The sequence below is a fragment of the Acomys russatus genome, chromosome 11 (assembly GCF_903995435.1).
Source record: "Acomys russatus chromosome 11, mAcoRus1.1, whole genome shotgun sequence".
Lineage (NCBI taxonomy): Eukaryota > Metazoa > Chordata > Mammalia > Rodentia > Muridae > Acomys > Acomys russatus.
In genome coordinates, this window is record NC_067147.1 from 30148272 (window position 1) to 30166317 (window position 18046).

The following is an 18046-nucleotide window of genomic DNA, read 5'->3' on the forward strand; positions in this document are numbered from 1 at the left end:
AAAAAATTAAGTGGAATAATTTGTATTGCATGAAAAGCCAGTCATCATCATTTTTTAAAGAATGAAACAGAAAAGCACTGAAGGGCTGGGCCTATTTTCTTTATAAGCATTCAAATATAATCTAGTTTGACATTAATCTGCCATGGCATCTTCTTTCACCGTAATGTCATGGATAACAACCTGTGGTGGTTTTTCTCAGAGTACAGTGAATTGCTTGAGAGCAGGGCTGAAACATAGTGGTCACTAATTTCCACATGCCGGGTCACTGGGGAGCCCAGCGATTGCCCCATGTAAAGTAGATTTAAGCTCAGACCTCCCTGCCCTCCCCTCCCTCCAAATAGAACTGAAGACATTGCTGTTAACTTTGATTTTGTTTCCTTAAAAAGACAACTAAGATATCAATTCAGATATAATGATTAAAACTTTTTTATTCTAAATCAAATATTCTGATTCACTATCAGTCAAGGGAAGATTACAGAAATTTCACAAAAGATTGGTGCCTCTTCAGTTAATATCAGATTCTAAAATATATATTTGATTTCTTGGGCCTTATGGTTTTCCTAGTCATCAGGCTAAAGTCTAAACAGTGAGGTGCTTTTTCCACTGCTGGGAATTCAAGGTATCACTTTCCTTCTGAGCCATCTCTCCAGCCCTACACACAGATTTCTTAAAAGATTGATTAAACAATCCCAAAACAACCATGTTGATGTCACCATGTTTTTAAAGGTAAAATTAAAATGTCTAAAAAGGTGTTTTAACAGTAGTATTCACAGTTAGGAGAGATCAAAGACAAACAGTGTATCCATTTTTCGTTGAGAACAGAAGGTATCAGATAACCCTGTTTTTGGAGAGGTTAGGGGTATGGAGCATGTCTCAGTAGACTGGCTTCTGCTGGACTGTTGACCAGCAGGCTGTGTATGTTTCTTTAGAATCTTTAAGGTAAATATTTTCACAGTAGGAAGTACCTAGAGGAGCAGGCTTATAGGAAGGTCACATTCCTTAGCCACAAAGTAGCGTCTATGATTTAATGAAGGAACACTGTATCTGTTTCTGAGACAGATGCCCCTCCTCCCCACGCAGAGGTCCCACCTCCTTGCCTGAGCCAATGAGTGTTGTCAATACTGCATGTTCTACTGCACCCCAACTAGGCCTGACACATGGCTGCCCTCTTTTCTCCATCACATAAAGAGCAAATACTATGAATCTGGAAGGACTGCCAGTGGGCGCTTTAGTGCTGGCAAGATGGCTGCAGTGGTAAAGGCCTTTGCCACGGGGCCATGTCCTGAGTTCCACATGGTGAAAGGGAGAACCAACTCCTACAAGGTGACCTCTGACCTCTACATGCATGCCATGTTGCATATTCATTCTCTCTCTCATGCACACACACACATTTACATGTCTGTAATTGTCTTAATGACAAGATTGCACTGTTTCTTTTATCCCCACTTTGATACAGAGAGCTTTTTCAAGTTCTGCTTAGCTCTTGTTCTCTGAAGAATGTTGAATGGGGTTATTAGCGTGTGTGTGTGCGTGTGTGTGCGTGTGTGTTGGTTTTTCTGGCTTGATGCCCTTTAAAAACACGAGCTTTTGCATGTGTTTATTTCAATTAGTAAGATTTATATGTGATCACTGTCTTCTAGGCAGAGTTTTTTTAACCACCTAGAAACCTCGCTGAAGGTGGGGCAGGTGTGTGCTGGCAGGACTGCAGCCACTGTGGGAAGGACGGTGCACACTCGTTATGGAGGCTGAGTACAGTGTGCACCAAATCAGAAACCAAACTTATTCGAGGCTTTCAAGCTTACTCCCTCCGTGCCTCTTCCTTTTGAACTACTTTCCAGCGGGATGAGCACCTGCTGTGTCCTCAGAAGACTGTGCATTTGTGTGATGGTTATTAGCTTAGAAACTGTAGGGCACCCTCAGTTTTCCTTAGCTAGCGGCTTGTCTACCTTAGAGGGTAGAGGCCTCCTTCATAACGGCTTCATATCCAGACTTCAGGAGCTGTGGGGCCAAGAGAGGATGCTGTCCATTTTTATAGATGATGGTATAGTAAACATGTCTAATCTTTCAGGCCTGAAGTTTCCCTGTTTTAGGTTTATAAAATATATAAAGTGGTTTGTTGCACTTGGTAATGGGATTACTGGTAAGACCTTCCCTGTAGGAGGGATTTACTTGAGAAGTATGTAGCAGCTTGGAGCAGGCGCAGTTGCTCGGTTAGCACATGTCTTCATAGGCAGTAGGGAGCTGAGGTAGATGGTCTCCAGACATAGCGTGGGCTAGTTACATCTTGAAAACAGCGCTGCGACTTTACGTGTGAGGTAACCGTGGTGTTGACTGTTTTAGGAAAGCCCTCTTCCCCAGTATGTTTTTCTCTCATGAAAATGTGACTGCCCTAACAATTCACGATTAGCATTTAACACAGCGTAACATGTCCCGCCTTTGGAGTAGCTACATAGAACAAATACAAGATGAAAGATGAGCCAATTTGTGTTCATAAATTTGACCTTTATGTTAATCAAGATAGGGCTTTCTGTGTGACCTCAAGTAACACGTATATATGAATTACTGCTAGACATCTTAATATACTTCAAATAATACAGTAATTAACTTGAACCAGAATACAATAAGTTGGAATCACTAAGATGATGAGAGTTCACGATTACACATAATCAGCTAATGCACATTTTCCCGTGGTACTTCCTGCTTCCACACTGTGCTGTGCCGTGCCCATTTTATTGTCTTTATACTTCCCATTACACTTTAAAATGGGGAAGGACGGTGATGTGACGTCATTTCCCCAGTGCTCCCTTTGAGTGCTTGAGTTTGGTAATGTACTATGACGTCTGTGTCAATATGCTATGCCTATGTCAAGCATAAGCTTGCATGTTCCACGCAGCCTTTCAAAAGCCTGGGACAACCCCGTCCTAATGACTCGTCTAAGGTGGGCTGAGTTGGGGATAGGTACCCTCCCAGGTTCCATGGAAACCTTACCACTGCTTCTAAGGTAGTGGGAGGTTGAGATAGGACCCCTGACCTCTGCTCCCACCCAGACCTCTGCTCCATCATGGTAGCTGCTGGCACACATCTTTGCGATTGGATATCACGGAATCATGTGCAAAAGTTTCCCCGACAACATTTTCCCCACAACTGCTTCCTTCATTTGGTTTGGGTCAGCACCAGTTTGTTCATAAATGATTATTTTATGAGTTTTGTTTTGTTTTAAGTCGGCCTACCTATTTTTCTGGCAGTGTTGTTTACTTCATAAACGAATTGATAGAGTTCATTAAATAATTCTTGTCATTTCTGCCAAAAAGGCTAAGGTTTGGCTTGCTGAACTTACTCTAAGACCAGTATTTTTATAAGAGCATTTGTTGAACAGATAAAAATCTGTAGATGTGATTTTTATTAAATAACCCGTTTCCAGGCTTGCTGCTCGCCTGGGCCTGGCATTAATCTCAAGAGGTCTGCGTGGATATTAGTAACTACAAATATTCATGTCAGCAGCGTTGGGGGGTGAGGTGCCCGCAGGGGTCCTTTGAATTGGCTTTTAAAGAGAAATGATAAAACATTCAGCTTTAAAGTAGCCTTATTGGTCCAGCTCAAGTAACTGATTCGTCACCGCAGGGGAGTGCTTTCAGCTGACGGACAGGGACCTGGCCACCCCCACGCACTCCGCTTCCTAGCCCACCCCCCACAACTTCCATTTAGCAGTGGGTTGAGCCAGGGGTGGGAATGGCTATCCCTGCGCCTCCACCGGCGGTGTCCGGTTCTACCGCTGCCCTTCGGATCCCTCCGGGATATCTGAACCCAGCTGCCCTCTCCCAGCTGCAGAACCCGGCCTGCTCCGCGCTGATGTCACCAAGCTGTTGCATTACAGCCTCCAGGCCTCCTGGTTCCTCCCCCTTGAAACCGCTCTGGGCTGGGGAGGAGGCCGAGTGGGCAGGATGACTGCGAAGTTAAGTCACGGGAGGGCGTAGCAGGGAGCCGAGCGGAGCCGAGCAGGCGTCTGGACCCAGATCGATGCCGCCGCCGAGGCTGGGTATGCTGCGCGGCCCCGCTGCCCTGACGCTGCCCGAGCCCCGGCGGGAGCGGCCTCAGCCTGCCCGGCCAAAGGGAAGCGGCTGGGGCGTCAGTTGGATGTGAGCTGCCTGTGCCCTGGAGGAAGCGCCTCAGGTGGAATAGCCTTCTTCAGGAAGATCAGATAAGAATCTTGGAGGATTTTTTTTCTCTCTTTTTTAAAAGAGAAACTTGTTACATGCTTTCTGACTGTTTACTTTAATGGTTGCTGGATGGTTTTCTGCCTTTTTTCTCTTCGGTAATTCTGGGTAACCTCAAAGAAGCTTAATATGGGAAGAAAAAGCTGCCTTTTGAGTTGAGTTTGTTTATATATGGCTCCCCCTCCCAGCTAAAAGAAACATCTTAAGTTTTTTACAACATCAAACTTAACTTATTTTTCTCAGAGGAACTGTTCTGTGCCTTCCGATCTGAACAATACATGGCTCTTGTGTTTGAGTTTTCTGAGGCAGTTCATCTGTAAAGTACATGGAGTTTTGCAACCCGCCTTTTAGTGGATCACAGTCTGCCGGAGTTCTGCCGAAGTTAACATTCAGCCTGTTTAAAACGCTTGCTCACTTGGAAATTCTAATCTGGAGACCTCAAGTAAAATCAGGCTACGATGTGAAATGGACTCGAAGTGGAGTATTCTGAGTGTGTAAGCCACCGTTGGCTGTGCGCTTGCTCTGGTCTGCTTGGGAATGAGTGAAAGGGGGCTTCCGCGGGGTTGCAGGAGGTAGAAGGAGCTAAATGTTCTGTCTTGGTGCACTTCACTTCTTAGAACCAGGTGAAAGGACAGCTTCATTTGCACTGGTGATGACCGTAAACACCTCAGACACTATGCCTTGTTATTCATGCCTTTATGGATGTACCATAGCTCTGCTCACAGACAGACCTTGTTTGGAAATGCTTTCCGATAGTCCTTCCTTCTGGTGTCAAAAGCTGCAGTATTTGTTTTGACCGTCTACAAAATGGGGAAGCCACTCAGCAGGCCAGACTGTTTACGCCAGAACCCTCCGTGTGTAGGGAAAGGTGAAGAGGAGGAGGACCTGAATATTGAAGACTGTTACGTCCCGCAGCGCTCCATCTATGACACGGTTAGACTAAACGAGCAGATAGACTCAGGTTCCAAAGGTAGCCTGTCCTCTAGGCACTTTACAGATCGGACTTTACCCTATAGTCACAGGACACTGGATGTTAGTTCTCTGTGCTCCAATGGTGCCCTTTCTTCTTCCAGCATATTTGAGCTGCGAGGCCGGGAAGCTAACAGACTAGATGAAAAGATGATCTTTGATGCCCTTAAGCTAAACAGTGACGTCATCCGGAGTACAGGTTTACCCAAACCCAAGTCTCAAGCAGAAAAGAAAGAGCACAGGCGGTCATGGCGGATGTTTGTTCCAGCCAATTTTATGGATTATGCAAACAAAAGTGAAAGTTCTTTTGTTGAGCCTCCTGATGTGCCAGATGCTCTTACAAAGGCCAGCAAGTGCAGATGGGGCACCAATTCTCAAACTTCAGAAGAAGACGACTCGGGCTTATGTAGCCCTCCAGCAGAGAAGGAAGAAAAGCAGGGCATTGTAAGTGGAGACCAGCCGCAGATTAGAAGCCCGTCTTCTGCTGAAGACATCCACATATCAGAGCAGTGTAGGCCTTTTCCCCCTGGTAGTTCTGTTAGCGAACAGAAAATCCCACTGCTTTCACGTAGAAGTGCCCACCCCGATGACAACTTCCGAGTTGCCCTGCAGGATGTTTCCTCACTCAAGGGAAGCAACTGTGTGAATGGCCAAAGGGCACTCCATGGTGGAAATGGCTGTGTGCAGAGCCAGCTGAGAGAGAGTACCAAGTGCAATGTGTTAGTTGTGCCAAGAGATGGAGAAAACAAGTGGATTTCCACCTCTGAAGAACAGGAGAAAACTTTGAGACAAGGGGAGTCCCAAATCAGGGCGCCTAGTGGGGAATGCATGAAGGGACCCCTTCGGGACCTAGGGGTCTGCCCCACAGACCTCCTGGGGGAGCAGCCTGTAGACTTTGGCAGCACAGCTTTGCTAGAAAATGTGATACTGTTGACACAGTGTGAGTCAGAAGAATGCAATATGGCGTCTAAGGGTGACCTAGAGGCCCCCTTTTCTGCTCGGGAGATGGAGGTGACTCAGAAGAAATGCTCCCTCCAACCCATACCAGTAAAAAAGAAAACAGGGCCCAGAAAAAAAGGGGTGCAGGCAGGAACACTGGACGCAGTCTGCAATGGCTTCCAATTGGTCCAGGTAATTAATGGAATTGGAAAACCACAGTGGCAGCTGCTTGCGGCTCTGTTTTGCCATTCACCTCAGGGCTTTGACTAGCACCCTGCCAGATGCCGGCAACTGTGATAAGTCCACCGGTGTAACAAATTAATTAGGGATTACTGGGGAATGACCATGCCCAGATGCGCAGGACCCTGTGGTGGTCCTGACACCGGCTGCTGCAGTTCATTTAGTCCCCACTGTTGGTTTAGGTGGATGTTAGGCTTTTGCCACATTGTGGTTTAAAACAGTTCCATTTAAGGGCAGTTGCATTGGGTTTATTAAGCATCAACAGGCTTAGTCATAAAGGTGCAAACAGTATTCCATTGTTGTGGTCTGCAAAGCACTCCCCCAACCCACCACTTGCAGGAGCCCTCCTAGCACATGAGAGGAAAGAAGCTATTTTATTCTCACAGGCATTGTAGACCCTAACTCTTAGAGTTTCAGATGAGGTAAGAAAGTAAAGGGTGCAGCCTTGTGATAAGTGGAGGTTGTCTGTCAAGCCTGTAATTCTTTTCCCTTCCCACTCAGATTCAAGTTCAGCTATTTTGGTGCAGCTTTCCCTTATAAACTTTGCCTCAGAGTTAACTTCATTTTCTTTTAAAGTTCTCTGCGTTTGTGTGCAATGAGTGTGTGTGTGTTCATGCATGCGTGTGTGTATGTCTGTGTGTGTGTCTGTGTGTGTGTGTGTGTGTTGGGGCTCTTTATAAGTGTTTGCTACCACTCAGAGATAAGGAGTTTAAACAGTAACAGAGTTCTGGTTGCTCTCTGTCCTCCTGTCCACACCTTTCCCTGAGCCCGCAGCAAATGCTCTGCTAATTTAATTGATGAAATTACCTTCTCTCTATAGAAGACCTTATGGCTGGCGTGTGTAGCTGTTCTGTTTTGTTTTGTTTGCCCTACCTTAGCTGTTAGCTAAGGGAAGTGATCATGGATTCCTGTAGTCCTGCCCTGACACAAACCCGTAACTTAGCCAGGATCAGGAGGCAGATGGGGTACTACAGAGCATTGTGTCAGTACAGATTCGTCCTGAAAACTGAGAGGGAAATAAAAGGTTTTCCCAGAAACATTATATAATCAAGAGATGTAAGAATGCCGCAGTTTTTTGTTGTTGTTGTTTGTTTGCTTTTTGTTTTTAAATTGTTGAACTTACCCCAAGCCCTTACTTAGAAGTGGTAACTTAGACCAGTCCATAGAAAAGAAACAGAGTCGCAGTGCCAAAGTCTTCTGTGGCCACTGTTGCAGTTTTCTGTTGACACACTTAGTAAATTACATCTTTCTGAAAACTTAGGAGAGGGCTGAGCTTTCCTCCCCAGCAGCTGGGGGTCTTCTGCTGTCTTCGTTATGTGCAGCCGCTCTCTTACAGTTGTTGTTTGGACATAGACACCTGTAGCCAGCGTGGGAAGGCCAGTCCTCAGCGGAAAAAAGCAGCTTGAACTTTCTGTTACGAGGGGGCAGGGATGTTCAGAGGAAACAGTGGCTCGTTTGTTTGCTATTCCCAACGTATTCTTACAGTTAACATGCTCATGGCTGGGTCAGGTTCTAGGGAGCTGTCTCCTTGGCCCCTATGTCCTTCACAGCTACTTTTCACAATATAGCTGTAATTTTCTCCTGACATGCTTTTTAAATATCTCTGCCTTTATTATATTTCCGTATGTTGTTTATACAGCCATTAATTATTTTTACGGTATCCTCCAGTATAGTGACTCAGACTCCCAAATGTCATTTTACCTTAATATCTGTGTAAATTTTTTTATTACTGAGTTAAAAATAATTGATCTTTTCCTTCATGACATTCTCCAAGCCCCACATTGCAAATGTTTATATTAACTGTGAAAAAGTTGATGTGTTACCATCAATGTTATCTGTAAAAAGGTTGATAGAATCCTCCCAGGACAGATGTATCTTTCCTGTGCTGATGCCAATTTAGCAAATAACAACTGAGTACATATTACTATCTAGGTACCATAGCAGGCGCAGTGGCTTCTGCTTCTTGTGGGGTTTGCACATCAATCTAAGGTAGTGCATCCTTCGTGCATCACAAGCAACCAAGGGACCATATGTTGACTAGGATGGACAGAAAAAGAGAAAATATGAGAAAACTGTTGACGGCAGGTTCATGGAGAGTAGTGGACAAAGAGAAACTAGAGCTGGTGTGCTGCTGATATGTGGGTCCAGATCCTGGGCTGTGCAGGGGCCCAGTGTTTCCATCATTCACCCTGACAATCTCTTCTCCGCCTTTGCTGTAGGATTCTTCTTTTAGTGAATGATGAATTGCTCTCCTTGCCTTCCGGAACTCCTACTCTGCCTTCCATGTGTTCCATTCTGTTGGCAAGGCTTTCCACTGAGATTCTTTAATTTGACTTAATTGATTTTGGGTTGAGTTTTTTTTGTTTGTTTGTTTGTTTTTGTTTTGTTTTGTTTGTTTTTCCTTCCTGGTATCATTTCAATTTGAATTTTCTCAAGCTAGTCTCTATCTTTGTTGAATTCTATTTTCACATTTTGGAAATAAATTCGCTTTTTTCATTCAGCTCTCTGGCCCTCTTCTTCCGGGGTATGTTCATATCCTCTTTTAGTTTAATCATTCTTTCAAATTCCTTGGCGGCAAGTTCATCTGGGCTGTTTCCGTTGGGAGCCATTACTTATGGATTGGTAGTCTTGGGAAAAAAAGACGCGTTACTTGTTTTTTGAATTATTCTTGTTTCTGCACCACAACTTGTATGCCTGATGTTGGTGAGTCAAGCCCCCGTTCTTTCCGAGAGGAGAGGACTGTGTCATAGTAGGCTTAAGGTATAATTCCCCCCTCTGTGAAACTGGTACTCGAGGCCAGAGGCTCTAACCCTGCTCTTACCCTCGGGGTGGGGCACTGCTCTGGGTCAGCTCCTCCTCTCTGAGTTCACAGCTTCTGCGACTGGCAGTTATGAAACACCCTGTGCCTGTGGGTCTTACCTGTGTCACCTTAGGCGTTCCCCTGGGTCTGCACCTTCTGCTGCGGTGGTTATGGAACTCCCCATGTGCCCTCTGTCCACAAGCCTCTCCCTTTTCCAGTTGCTGCTCTTGTACTTTGGCACCGTGGGTAGGCATGTACTTGGCCTCTTGACCTACTTTCTTGTCTTGCCAGTGAGTCTCCACTTCTAATTTGGGTCTCAAGCTTCGGTTGCCGGCCGTTTATACTGCAACAACCTTTATGAGCTCCTCTGAGAATTCCTTAATTCAAAAGGGGCATCTTATCATTTGCTCCTTAGTATTTTTGGCATATTATTTTTCTCACAGAGTTAATTTGCGATGATAAGAAATTTCATTATACTTATCTTGGTTTCATAGGTGACCTTACTGAATGTACATAGAATATCTTATTAAATGCCACGGATTTATATTTCACACTCACAAGGTAATAGTAAACAATGTCTTGATAACAAGTGGTTCCCTTCACTTCAGTGACAGTTGCTAATTCCTACTGTGTAATGAATACGCACACAGTCTCTATACGTCCGGTGGTTGTTGGATAATACAGTGTTTGCAATATGGTTCTCCCAACCTGCAGATATTCCAGAAAGAAGAAATCGAACCCTTGCAGGTGAAGCAGCAAGACGTGAACTGGTTGGGTCAAGGGCTTATTCAGAGCGCAGCTGCAAACACCTGCACTCAGGGCTTGGAGCATGACCTGGACGATGTCAATGCACGGTGGAAGACACTCAATAAGAAGGTACTTGCTTGGTCCCTTTGACTTCTTAGTGCTTGTTCACCATCATTTTTGATGACTTAGTAGTCACAGTCATACTAGTAGCCACACTTGCCTAACCATGCTTGCCCTAAAAGGTCTCTAAATGGCCCATAGGAGTAGGTAGGGAACAGGAATGAAGTTCACGGGTGGAGACAGGACTTTCCCTGCCATTATCTCAACCTTGACCTGAGATGTGACTGCAGACCCAACAGGTGTGACCGTGAGCAGCCATGGTGGATGGCCCTGTGCTGACTCCGGCTTGTAGGGATACAGCCTCCCTTTTGTGTTAGCCTTTCTTGGGGAGATGCAGGTGAACATCCAATCACCCAGATGGGCATTAACAACAGACCAGTGGGCTGTTTCGCCAAAGTCCACCTTGATGAGACCAATGAGTTTATTGGGTACAAGAGCGGGGTTATGTACTAGAGCATGGGTGACCCCCTACATAACTAAGTCACTAGGGAGACCCACCCCATCTTGGATGGCATTTACCTCTCTCTTATACAGTTCAGCTTCACCTGAGACCACTTGCATCTGGGGGATGAAGTAATGGTGGGAATCCCAGGATAGGCTCTCCAGACCTCCCCAGGGAGTGTCACTAGCTCCATTACCATTACCCTAGACCTGGCTGCCAAGTGTATAGTTGTGCTCCACTTGCCGTGGCTACAGTGGCTAAGTCCAAGAATGGCATCTCGTTATGAACAGAGGGAGAAGCACCATGGGATGTGCACACTTGCACACACATACGCAGAGAGCGAGGGGAAGGGCAAGTGTGTGACCCAGTTAGGAAACAGTCATGAGAAGCAGCGTCTGGTGGGCAGGTTTCCTTCTTTCTCTTTTTAATGAAACAAGTAAATGAGTTGAAGCTACGTGAATGTTACAGGTGGCGCAGCGAGCGGCCCAGCTGCAGGAAGCTCTGCTGCACTGTGGAAGGTTCCAGGATGCCCTGGAGTCCCTGCTCAGCTGGCTGGCAGACACTGAGGAGCTGGTGGCCAATCAAAAGCCGCCATCGGCTGAGTTCAAAGTGGTGAAGGCCCAGATACAGGAGCAAAAGGTAAATCCGTGGTGGTTTTATCTGGTTTCATATAAGATCATTTTTTAAAAGTGACAATAAAAGTGTACCTCTTCGCTTATACTAAAAGAATGTCATAGTAATGGTTTCACACTCACTGATTGCCAACTCTGGTCAAGGTATTGTTCTAGCTGCAGGAGATACAGCTGTGAAAAGCCAATAAACAAAGTCAGTATGTAACCTAGAGTGATTTCAAAGTAGGGACGAGATGGGATTCTGGATGTGCCAGAGCCAGGGGTCCAGGCAGGCGACACTGGAATAGAGGGGTGTTTGAGCAGCTTTAAGTAGAACAGCTGAGAAATGCTTCGCTGACCGGTGGCACTGGGACAGAAATACCGTTGATGCCCAAATACCTGTGATCTGTCCACACACCGATTAAACGCTACCAGGTTCCAGGAGTTCAGCGAGCGCCGCCGGTGCGAGTCCTCAGTTCACACATACTGGAAAATGTGCGTTGTGAGTTCCGGCGTTGATCGACAGAGGAGTGCTTGAGACAGCGTGCACAGTTGTGGGGTTCGCCACGCTGTAGTGGCCAGACACGAAGCACTGAATGACATGTCCAGTGATCTAGCAGCTGTGATTCGAAATGACACACGCAAAAAGGCATAGCCCATGGCGTATTAGCAAGATTTCTCCTGTATAACTCTAAATGGGGAGTGGATTAATTTTTTTGAGATTGAATTACTCATTACATGTAAAAATTGTAACCGAAAAACGTATGTACGTATGTGTGAGCACTCATGAATTCAGAGGCTGGCACGGGACATGAGGTGTCCTCGTCTCCTCCTCCTCAACTTGTCTGCTCTAGACAGGCTCTCTCACTGAGCCAGCAGCTCACAGCTTCAGCCCGACTCGCTGGCAGTGGGTTCAGCAAACCGTCTCCACCACCCATTGGGGAATGAATATTAAGGCTGTGGGAGCATGCAGTCCTGCCTGGCTTTTTCTGTGAGTCCTCAGGATCCAACCTCAGGCCCTCATGCTTGTAGAGCAAGGATATGTGCCTGCTGAGCCATTTCCTCAGCCCCTTTAACCAAGTTTTAATGTATCTTTCTAGCCGTGGCTTAATTTAGCAGAAATACTACTAATAATACAGGGCACATTTCTGTGTGTGTCTTTTCTTGGAATTGAACCTAGGACTTTAGCCATGCTTGGAAAGTGTTGAACCACTGAGCGTATAGTCCCAGCCCTACGTACTGTATATTTCAAAATTGCTAAAAGATTTTTAAATATTCTCAACACATACTCAAATTGTAAGCAGAGGAAGTGTTAGCTATGATAAGTAGTTGTTAAATTGTCCTACAGTGCAAACATGTGTTAAAATATCACGTCGTAACTGATAAGTATATTTGCTAGTTTAAAATTTAAAAAAAAAAATCTATGTTGCCCTCAGATTTTTAACAACTTACTGCTTCCTTTAATTCTATATTACATATTAGCTCTCTAAAAATGATCTGAAAACTTTAGCCAGTTAGGAAGTTATATGAGAAATGAAGCTAAGCCTTGTGGCTCAGGCCTGTAATTCCAGCCCCTTGGCAGGAGGGGATAGGAGGGTCACAAGTTCCAGGCCTCCGGGAATACAGCCTCATGAGCAACTCAGTGGGAACCTGTCTGGAAACTAAAAGTGAGCAAGCGGCTTGGAGACACGATGTAATCATAGTGCCTTAGCCTAGGATGCATGAGGCGGTAGCTCAGGCTCCAGTGCCAGACAACAAAAAAAGGAGGCTTAAGGAAACACACTGGAAATCCATGGCATCTCTGGAGGTTTTAATTATATAACCATTCTCTAACTTAACTTATTCTCCCGGGGATAATTAATAATGCTTAGTCAATAAAATCCATCTGTTGGCTTTGTCTTTTTAACTGCCAATGGTTTTGCTATTCCAGTTCACCAAAAGTAACCCACTTGAGCTGGCAAGATGGCTCAGTGGGTAGAGGGCTTGCCACCAAACCTGACAACCTGAGGCCTGTCTTCAGAGCCCACACGGAAGCAGAAGAGAACAGTCTCCCACAAGTTGTTCTCCTGCGCACACAGACACACACACACACACACACGCGCGCGCACACACACACACACACACACACACACACACACACACACACACACACACACACACATATACACTAAATGTAACTTTTTAACTATCTGATTAGTTCTCCTTGCTACCTAAACCACATACTTCACGTTGTTTGCACGGTAGCCTGAACTGTGTCAAGAACATCTGTAACCCGTTCCCTTTGGAAGTGTGCGTTCCCCTTCGTGCCCTCCCTGGTGGTCTCAGTCTCAGAGTATTCCTTTAGCGTGTCACTTCTGGGCAGCTGCTCAGTGTTCACTCCTTAGCTGTTTCTGAGGGTCAGAGTGAGGAAGCAGAGGCCCGTCCTATTGAGCTCCTCCTGCATCTCATTGCTGGAACACAGAGCCTGTGCACACAGCTGCTCAGGAGTCATTTGCTTTGACTAGGCATGGTGACTCTGAGTCTGGCACTCAGATTTAAACTGAATTTCTTTTTAACTGCCGGGTCCTGAAATCCTAGTCTTTTGGGCAATTCTTGAGATCCCAGTTCACCCCACACTCCCTTCTTTTCGGGTACCTGAGAGCTCTGCTGAAGCTTTTGTGCCCCTTGGGGTTTGGAATGCTGCTTCCACCCCATGAGAAGCCAGGAGCCTCCCTGCAGCCTTCTGACCACACAGGCCTGACCTGATTTTAACCTGCTTGCTTGTAGTGCGTTGTCTCGTGTGAGAAGGGCTTTTGAAAACCCTTGGGATTTATGGAAATCTTTTATTTTGGCCGAGTCGATAACTGTTGGGTGCTTAGGGCAGTCCTGTTTCATGAGAGTAAGGAGGAGGATGTTGTACTTTCCCTGTGGTTCAGTTTGCTTATCCTAAGTACTCCTTCTGCTCTTTGATTGTGTGTTAAATCAGTCATGAAGATTGCAGCGGCCTTATCTGCACCTCGGTGTCTGACACTGCAGTAACTAATCATTCAACCGAATGCTTTCTCTCTTTTTTAAAAAAAAGTTTTTAAAAATGACATTTATTTCTTTATATGGCCTGTGTGTGCTGCAGCATGCTTGTGGAGACCATAGGACAAATTGTAATAGCTAGTTCACCCCTTCCACCGTGAAAAGTCCCAGGGATCAAACTCAGGCCGTCAGCTGGGTGGGCAAGCCACCTATACCATCTCATTGGCCCCAAATAGAATTTTTTTTTTAAACCCTACTTCTTATTTTTTTCCTCATGTATATCCATGCAAAATATATGTTTCTTAGGAAAAGTGGACAAAGATACATTTTCTTTATATTTATTCTTCTGCCTTCTAAACTCCTGACTGTTTTGTCTGAAGCTTCTGCAGAGGCTGCTGGAAGACCGGAAGTCTACTGTGGAGGTGATCAAACGAGAAGGAGAGAAAATCGCCGCGTCGGCGGAGCCTGCAGACAGAGTGAAGCTTTCGAGGCAGCTGAGCCTGCTGGACAGTAGATGGGAAGCGCTGCTCAGCAGAGCTGAAGCAAGGTACTGCCATGCTCCCGTTTCCCGGGCAACAGGGCTTGCGGGGGAGGGGGGAGCATCACTCCTCATTCTTCTGGTGTCCTGTAGCCACCAGCCACATCCCTGCTCACTAAGAAAGCATTTGCCTTGAGGGTAATGCGTTCATTTGTGTGTTACACAATCATTCTCCACCTACCGTGCAACAGGTGCAGAGCTCCCTGTTGGGTTATAAGGATGAGCGAGACAGATCACCTCTGCGCCCAGATAGGTGCACACTAATAGACTCAAAGCCACTGAAAAAAACAATGCCTTCATGAAAAGATCCAGGGTATGATGAGATGAAAGCATCGGAGGAGGAAGTTTGGAGGCAGCGAAGTGATAGCCATGTTTTAAGGGAGGAGTTGGCTTGGAAGGAGTGAAACAGTGGGAAGTTCTCTCCCTCCTTAAAGATACAAGGGAAGGCTAGAGCATGGCTCTCCTGGGCTCTTGCTTGGGGTCTTTTATTTCAGAGTCACAGTCAGTGCAGCACATCCCGTCGGCAGTGATACTACTTTGCTTGGTGCCAACCAGGAGCAGCCACATGAGAGGGTGGTCACCCAGAGTGGTTGGGCTGACAGTAAAATAGCTGGACTACATAATTCCTGCCTCTCCAGAGGAGGAGGAGGAAGGCTTTTAACTGTCATGAGCTAATAATTTGCAATACAATGTCATGGAGCTGGGTGCAGTGGCACACACATTTAGTTTCAGCACCCGGAAAGCAGAGGCAGGTGGATATCTGTGAGTTATAGGCCACCTGGATCTCCATAGCATGCAAGGCCAGCCAAGGCTACATAATAAGACTCTGTCTCAAAAGAAAAAAGAAAGAAAAAAGACACGGAGATTGTATTTTGTTCTCGCTGCCAATTCCTATAAATCCTCTTACCTTGATAGGAAGCTCATTTCCCAGATCATAGTATTCTCTATTTAAAAAAAAAAAAAAAAAATGTTAGGAAGCTAGGGCAACAGCTAGATATCAACAGAGGGCCCACATCTTGGCTGATGAGTCAGAAGCCCTGCCATGGACCAGCCCCATCAGGAGCCTGGAGGGAAACAACAGAAACAGAAGGGATACTTGGATGCACTACTACAGCCCTGTGATGCTCAAAGTACATTACCTTGTAAATAAATCTGAGCAACTCTATTTTTGACATTTAAGTCCACAAAGTACTAATGATTGCTTTGACAAGTACACTGGTACTGTATTTTTATGACGTAGCAGTCTTCAGGTTTTACAATCCACTTCTGACCATCTTGTTAGAACCAACTTGAGCAGCTGTCGCTCCTACTGAAATTCATAGTTAGCGTACGTATAGCAAGGCCAGGCGTAAAATGTGTCTTCAGCAGTGGTTCTTGTCATCCTTAGTATTGCTGCTGCCTTTAAAACCCGTTACAACTTTGGGGCTGGAGAGATGGCTTAATGGTTAAGAGCACTGACTGACTGCTCTTCCAGAGGTCCTGAGTTCAATTCCCAGCAACCACATGGTGGCTCACAACCATCTATAATGAGATCTTCTGGCCTGCAGGTGTATATGCAGGCAGAGCATTGTATATATAATAATAAATAAATAAATCTTAAAAAAGAAAAAGGTTACAACTGAGGGGCATATTCTCAGGGGAGGTGGCTTTTACTCTTTGTGATATTCAGGAGACTTGAGAAGACCTTGTTTAATTTTGTTTTGGTGAGGGCTGTTTTAACACTTTAAATATCCATGGGCTAAAGTTTAGCCTCAGATGGCTTGCGTGAGGCTGTTTAGAACAGAATGGAAGGGGTGTGACAGAACATCTTGGCTGATGGTTTTGCACAGTGTCCGCCCCTAACTGACCTTCATCTCGGCAAACATCTAGGAACCGTCAGCTGGAAGGCATCTCGGTGGTAGCTCAGGAGTTTCATGAGACCTTGGAGCCGCTGAATGAGTGGCTCACAGCCATAGAGAAGAGGCTAGCGAACTCGGAGCCAATAGGAACGCAGGCACCGAAGCTGGAGGAGCAGATTGCACAGCACAAAGTAAGACGTGTCATGTGACCATGAGGCTCGGTTTCTTAGTTATTCCACTTTTTGTTTTGTTTTGTTTTGTGACATGTGTTTGTTTAATATCATGCATCATTGCGAAACTAAATCTGTTTTAAAAGTCATCCTTTTGGTTCTGTTTCCGTTTTCATTTGTCCATTCCTTTTTGTTTTTGTTTTGTTTCTGTTTCCTTTCTGGAACTCTTGTTTAGGTTTTAGAAGATGACATCGTCAATCACAATAAACATTTACACCAGGCGGTTAGCATTGGCCAGTCCCTAAAGGTTCTGAGCTCCAGGGAGGATAAAGATCTGGTGCAGAGTAAACTAGACTTCTCTCAAGTGTGGTACTTTGAGATTCAAGAGAAAAGTCACAGCAGGTCTGAGCTCCTCCAGCAGGCCCTGTGCAATGCTAAGATCTTTGGGGAAGATGAAGTTGAGCTGATGAACTGGCTGAATGAAGTACATGGCCGACTGAGCAAGCTGTCAGTCCAGGACCACGGCCCCGAGGCCCTGTGGCAGCAGCAGTCTGAACTTCGGGTATCTTCATTTATTTTCTTTTCGTTTTTCCTTTTTTTTTTTTTTTTTTTTTTTTTTTTTTTGTCATTTTTGTCCTCTCAGTTGTTGTTAATTTTATTTATTTTTATTAGTTATATATTATTTCGCTGTCTATTATGATTCGTGTCTTCACTGTACTTGCAGTAGACTCTTCCTTGTGCTGACAGGGTACTTTTAATGGCCTGAGTTTGAATTTATCCATTTAGGTGGCCTTTTCCAAGCTTACTAAGTATGATTGCTGTTGTACTCAAGGACCTGTAGTGAACCAGGACCTCCACATTTTTATAAGACCCTCGGGGTTTTCTGACATGGGAGTGCTGTGACTTGAGTTAGATCGGCTCAGGGCACAGAACACGGGTGGAGAGAGGGAGTGGCCACGGTGACGGACGTGTTAAAGTGTTAGGTGTTTCTGCAGATCTGCGCCCATAGAGCCCAGTAAGAGTTCTCTGAGGTTAGGGAGTGCTGTCGCTGGTTCGAATGTGATCTCTGCCCCCCTGGCTTCCATACAAATGGTACCTGTGTTTTCAGGTTCTACGAAAAGACATCCTCCTCAGGAAACAGGATGTAGATCAGGCCCTGCTGAATGGCTTAGAACTGCTCAAGCAAACCACAGGTGAGATGCCTCCACGCGAGTTACCACAGGCAAGCGTTCTGCAGTGCTGCCATGCCACGTCAAGGCCGAGGCCAGAAAGACAAAGCACTTTCTGGTTTTTGAGGCAGCTCTAAGACTTCATCCTGCAGAGTGCCTTGAAGGTCAGCCAAGAGGGCTTTGGATGTGATCTCACTTGAGTCCTTGGTGGACACTGTGCATTACTCATAGCATAAAGCTTTC

General features: G+C 45.6%; 1 protein-coding gene across 1 annotated transcript in view; it reads left to right on the forward strand.

Moving 5' to 3' along the window:
- The window catches only part of Dst (dystonin), a 405110-nt gene that overhangs the window by 323428 nt on the left and 63636 nt on the right, over window positions 1-18046 (forward strand). Inside the window, exons 62-67 of the mRNA XM_051153028.1 lie at window positions 9877-10038; window positions 10940-11110; window positions 14469-14635; window positions 16496-16655; window positions 16870-17196; window positions 17743-17827. Of these exons, the coding sequence (XP_051008985.1) occupies window positions 9877-10038; window positions 10940-11110; window positions 14469-14635; window positions 16496-16655; window positions 16870-17196; window positions 17743-17827 (1072 nt within the window). The remainder of the gene's footprint in view (window positions 1-9876; window positions 10039-10939; window positions 11111-14468; window positions 14636-16495; window positions 16656-16869; window positions 17197-17742; window positions 17828-18046) is intronic.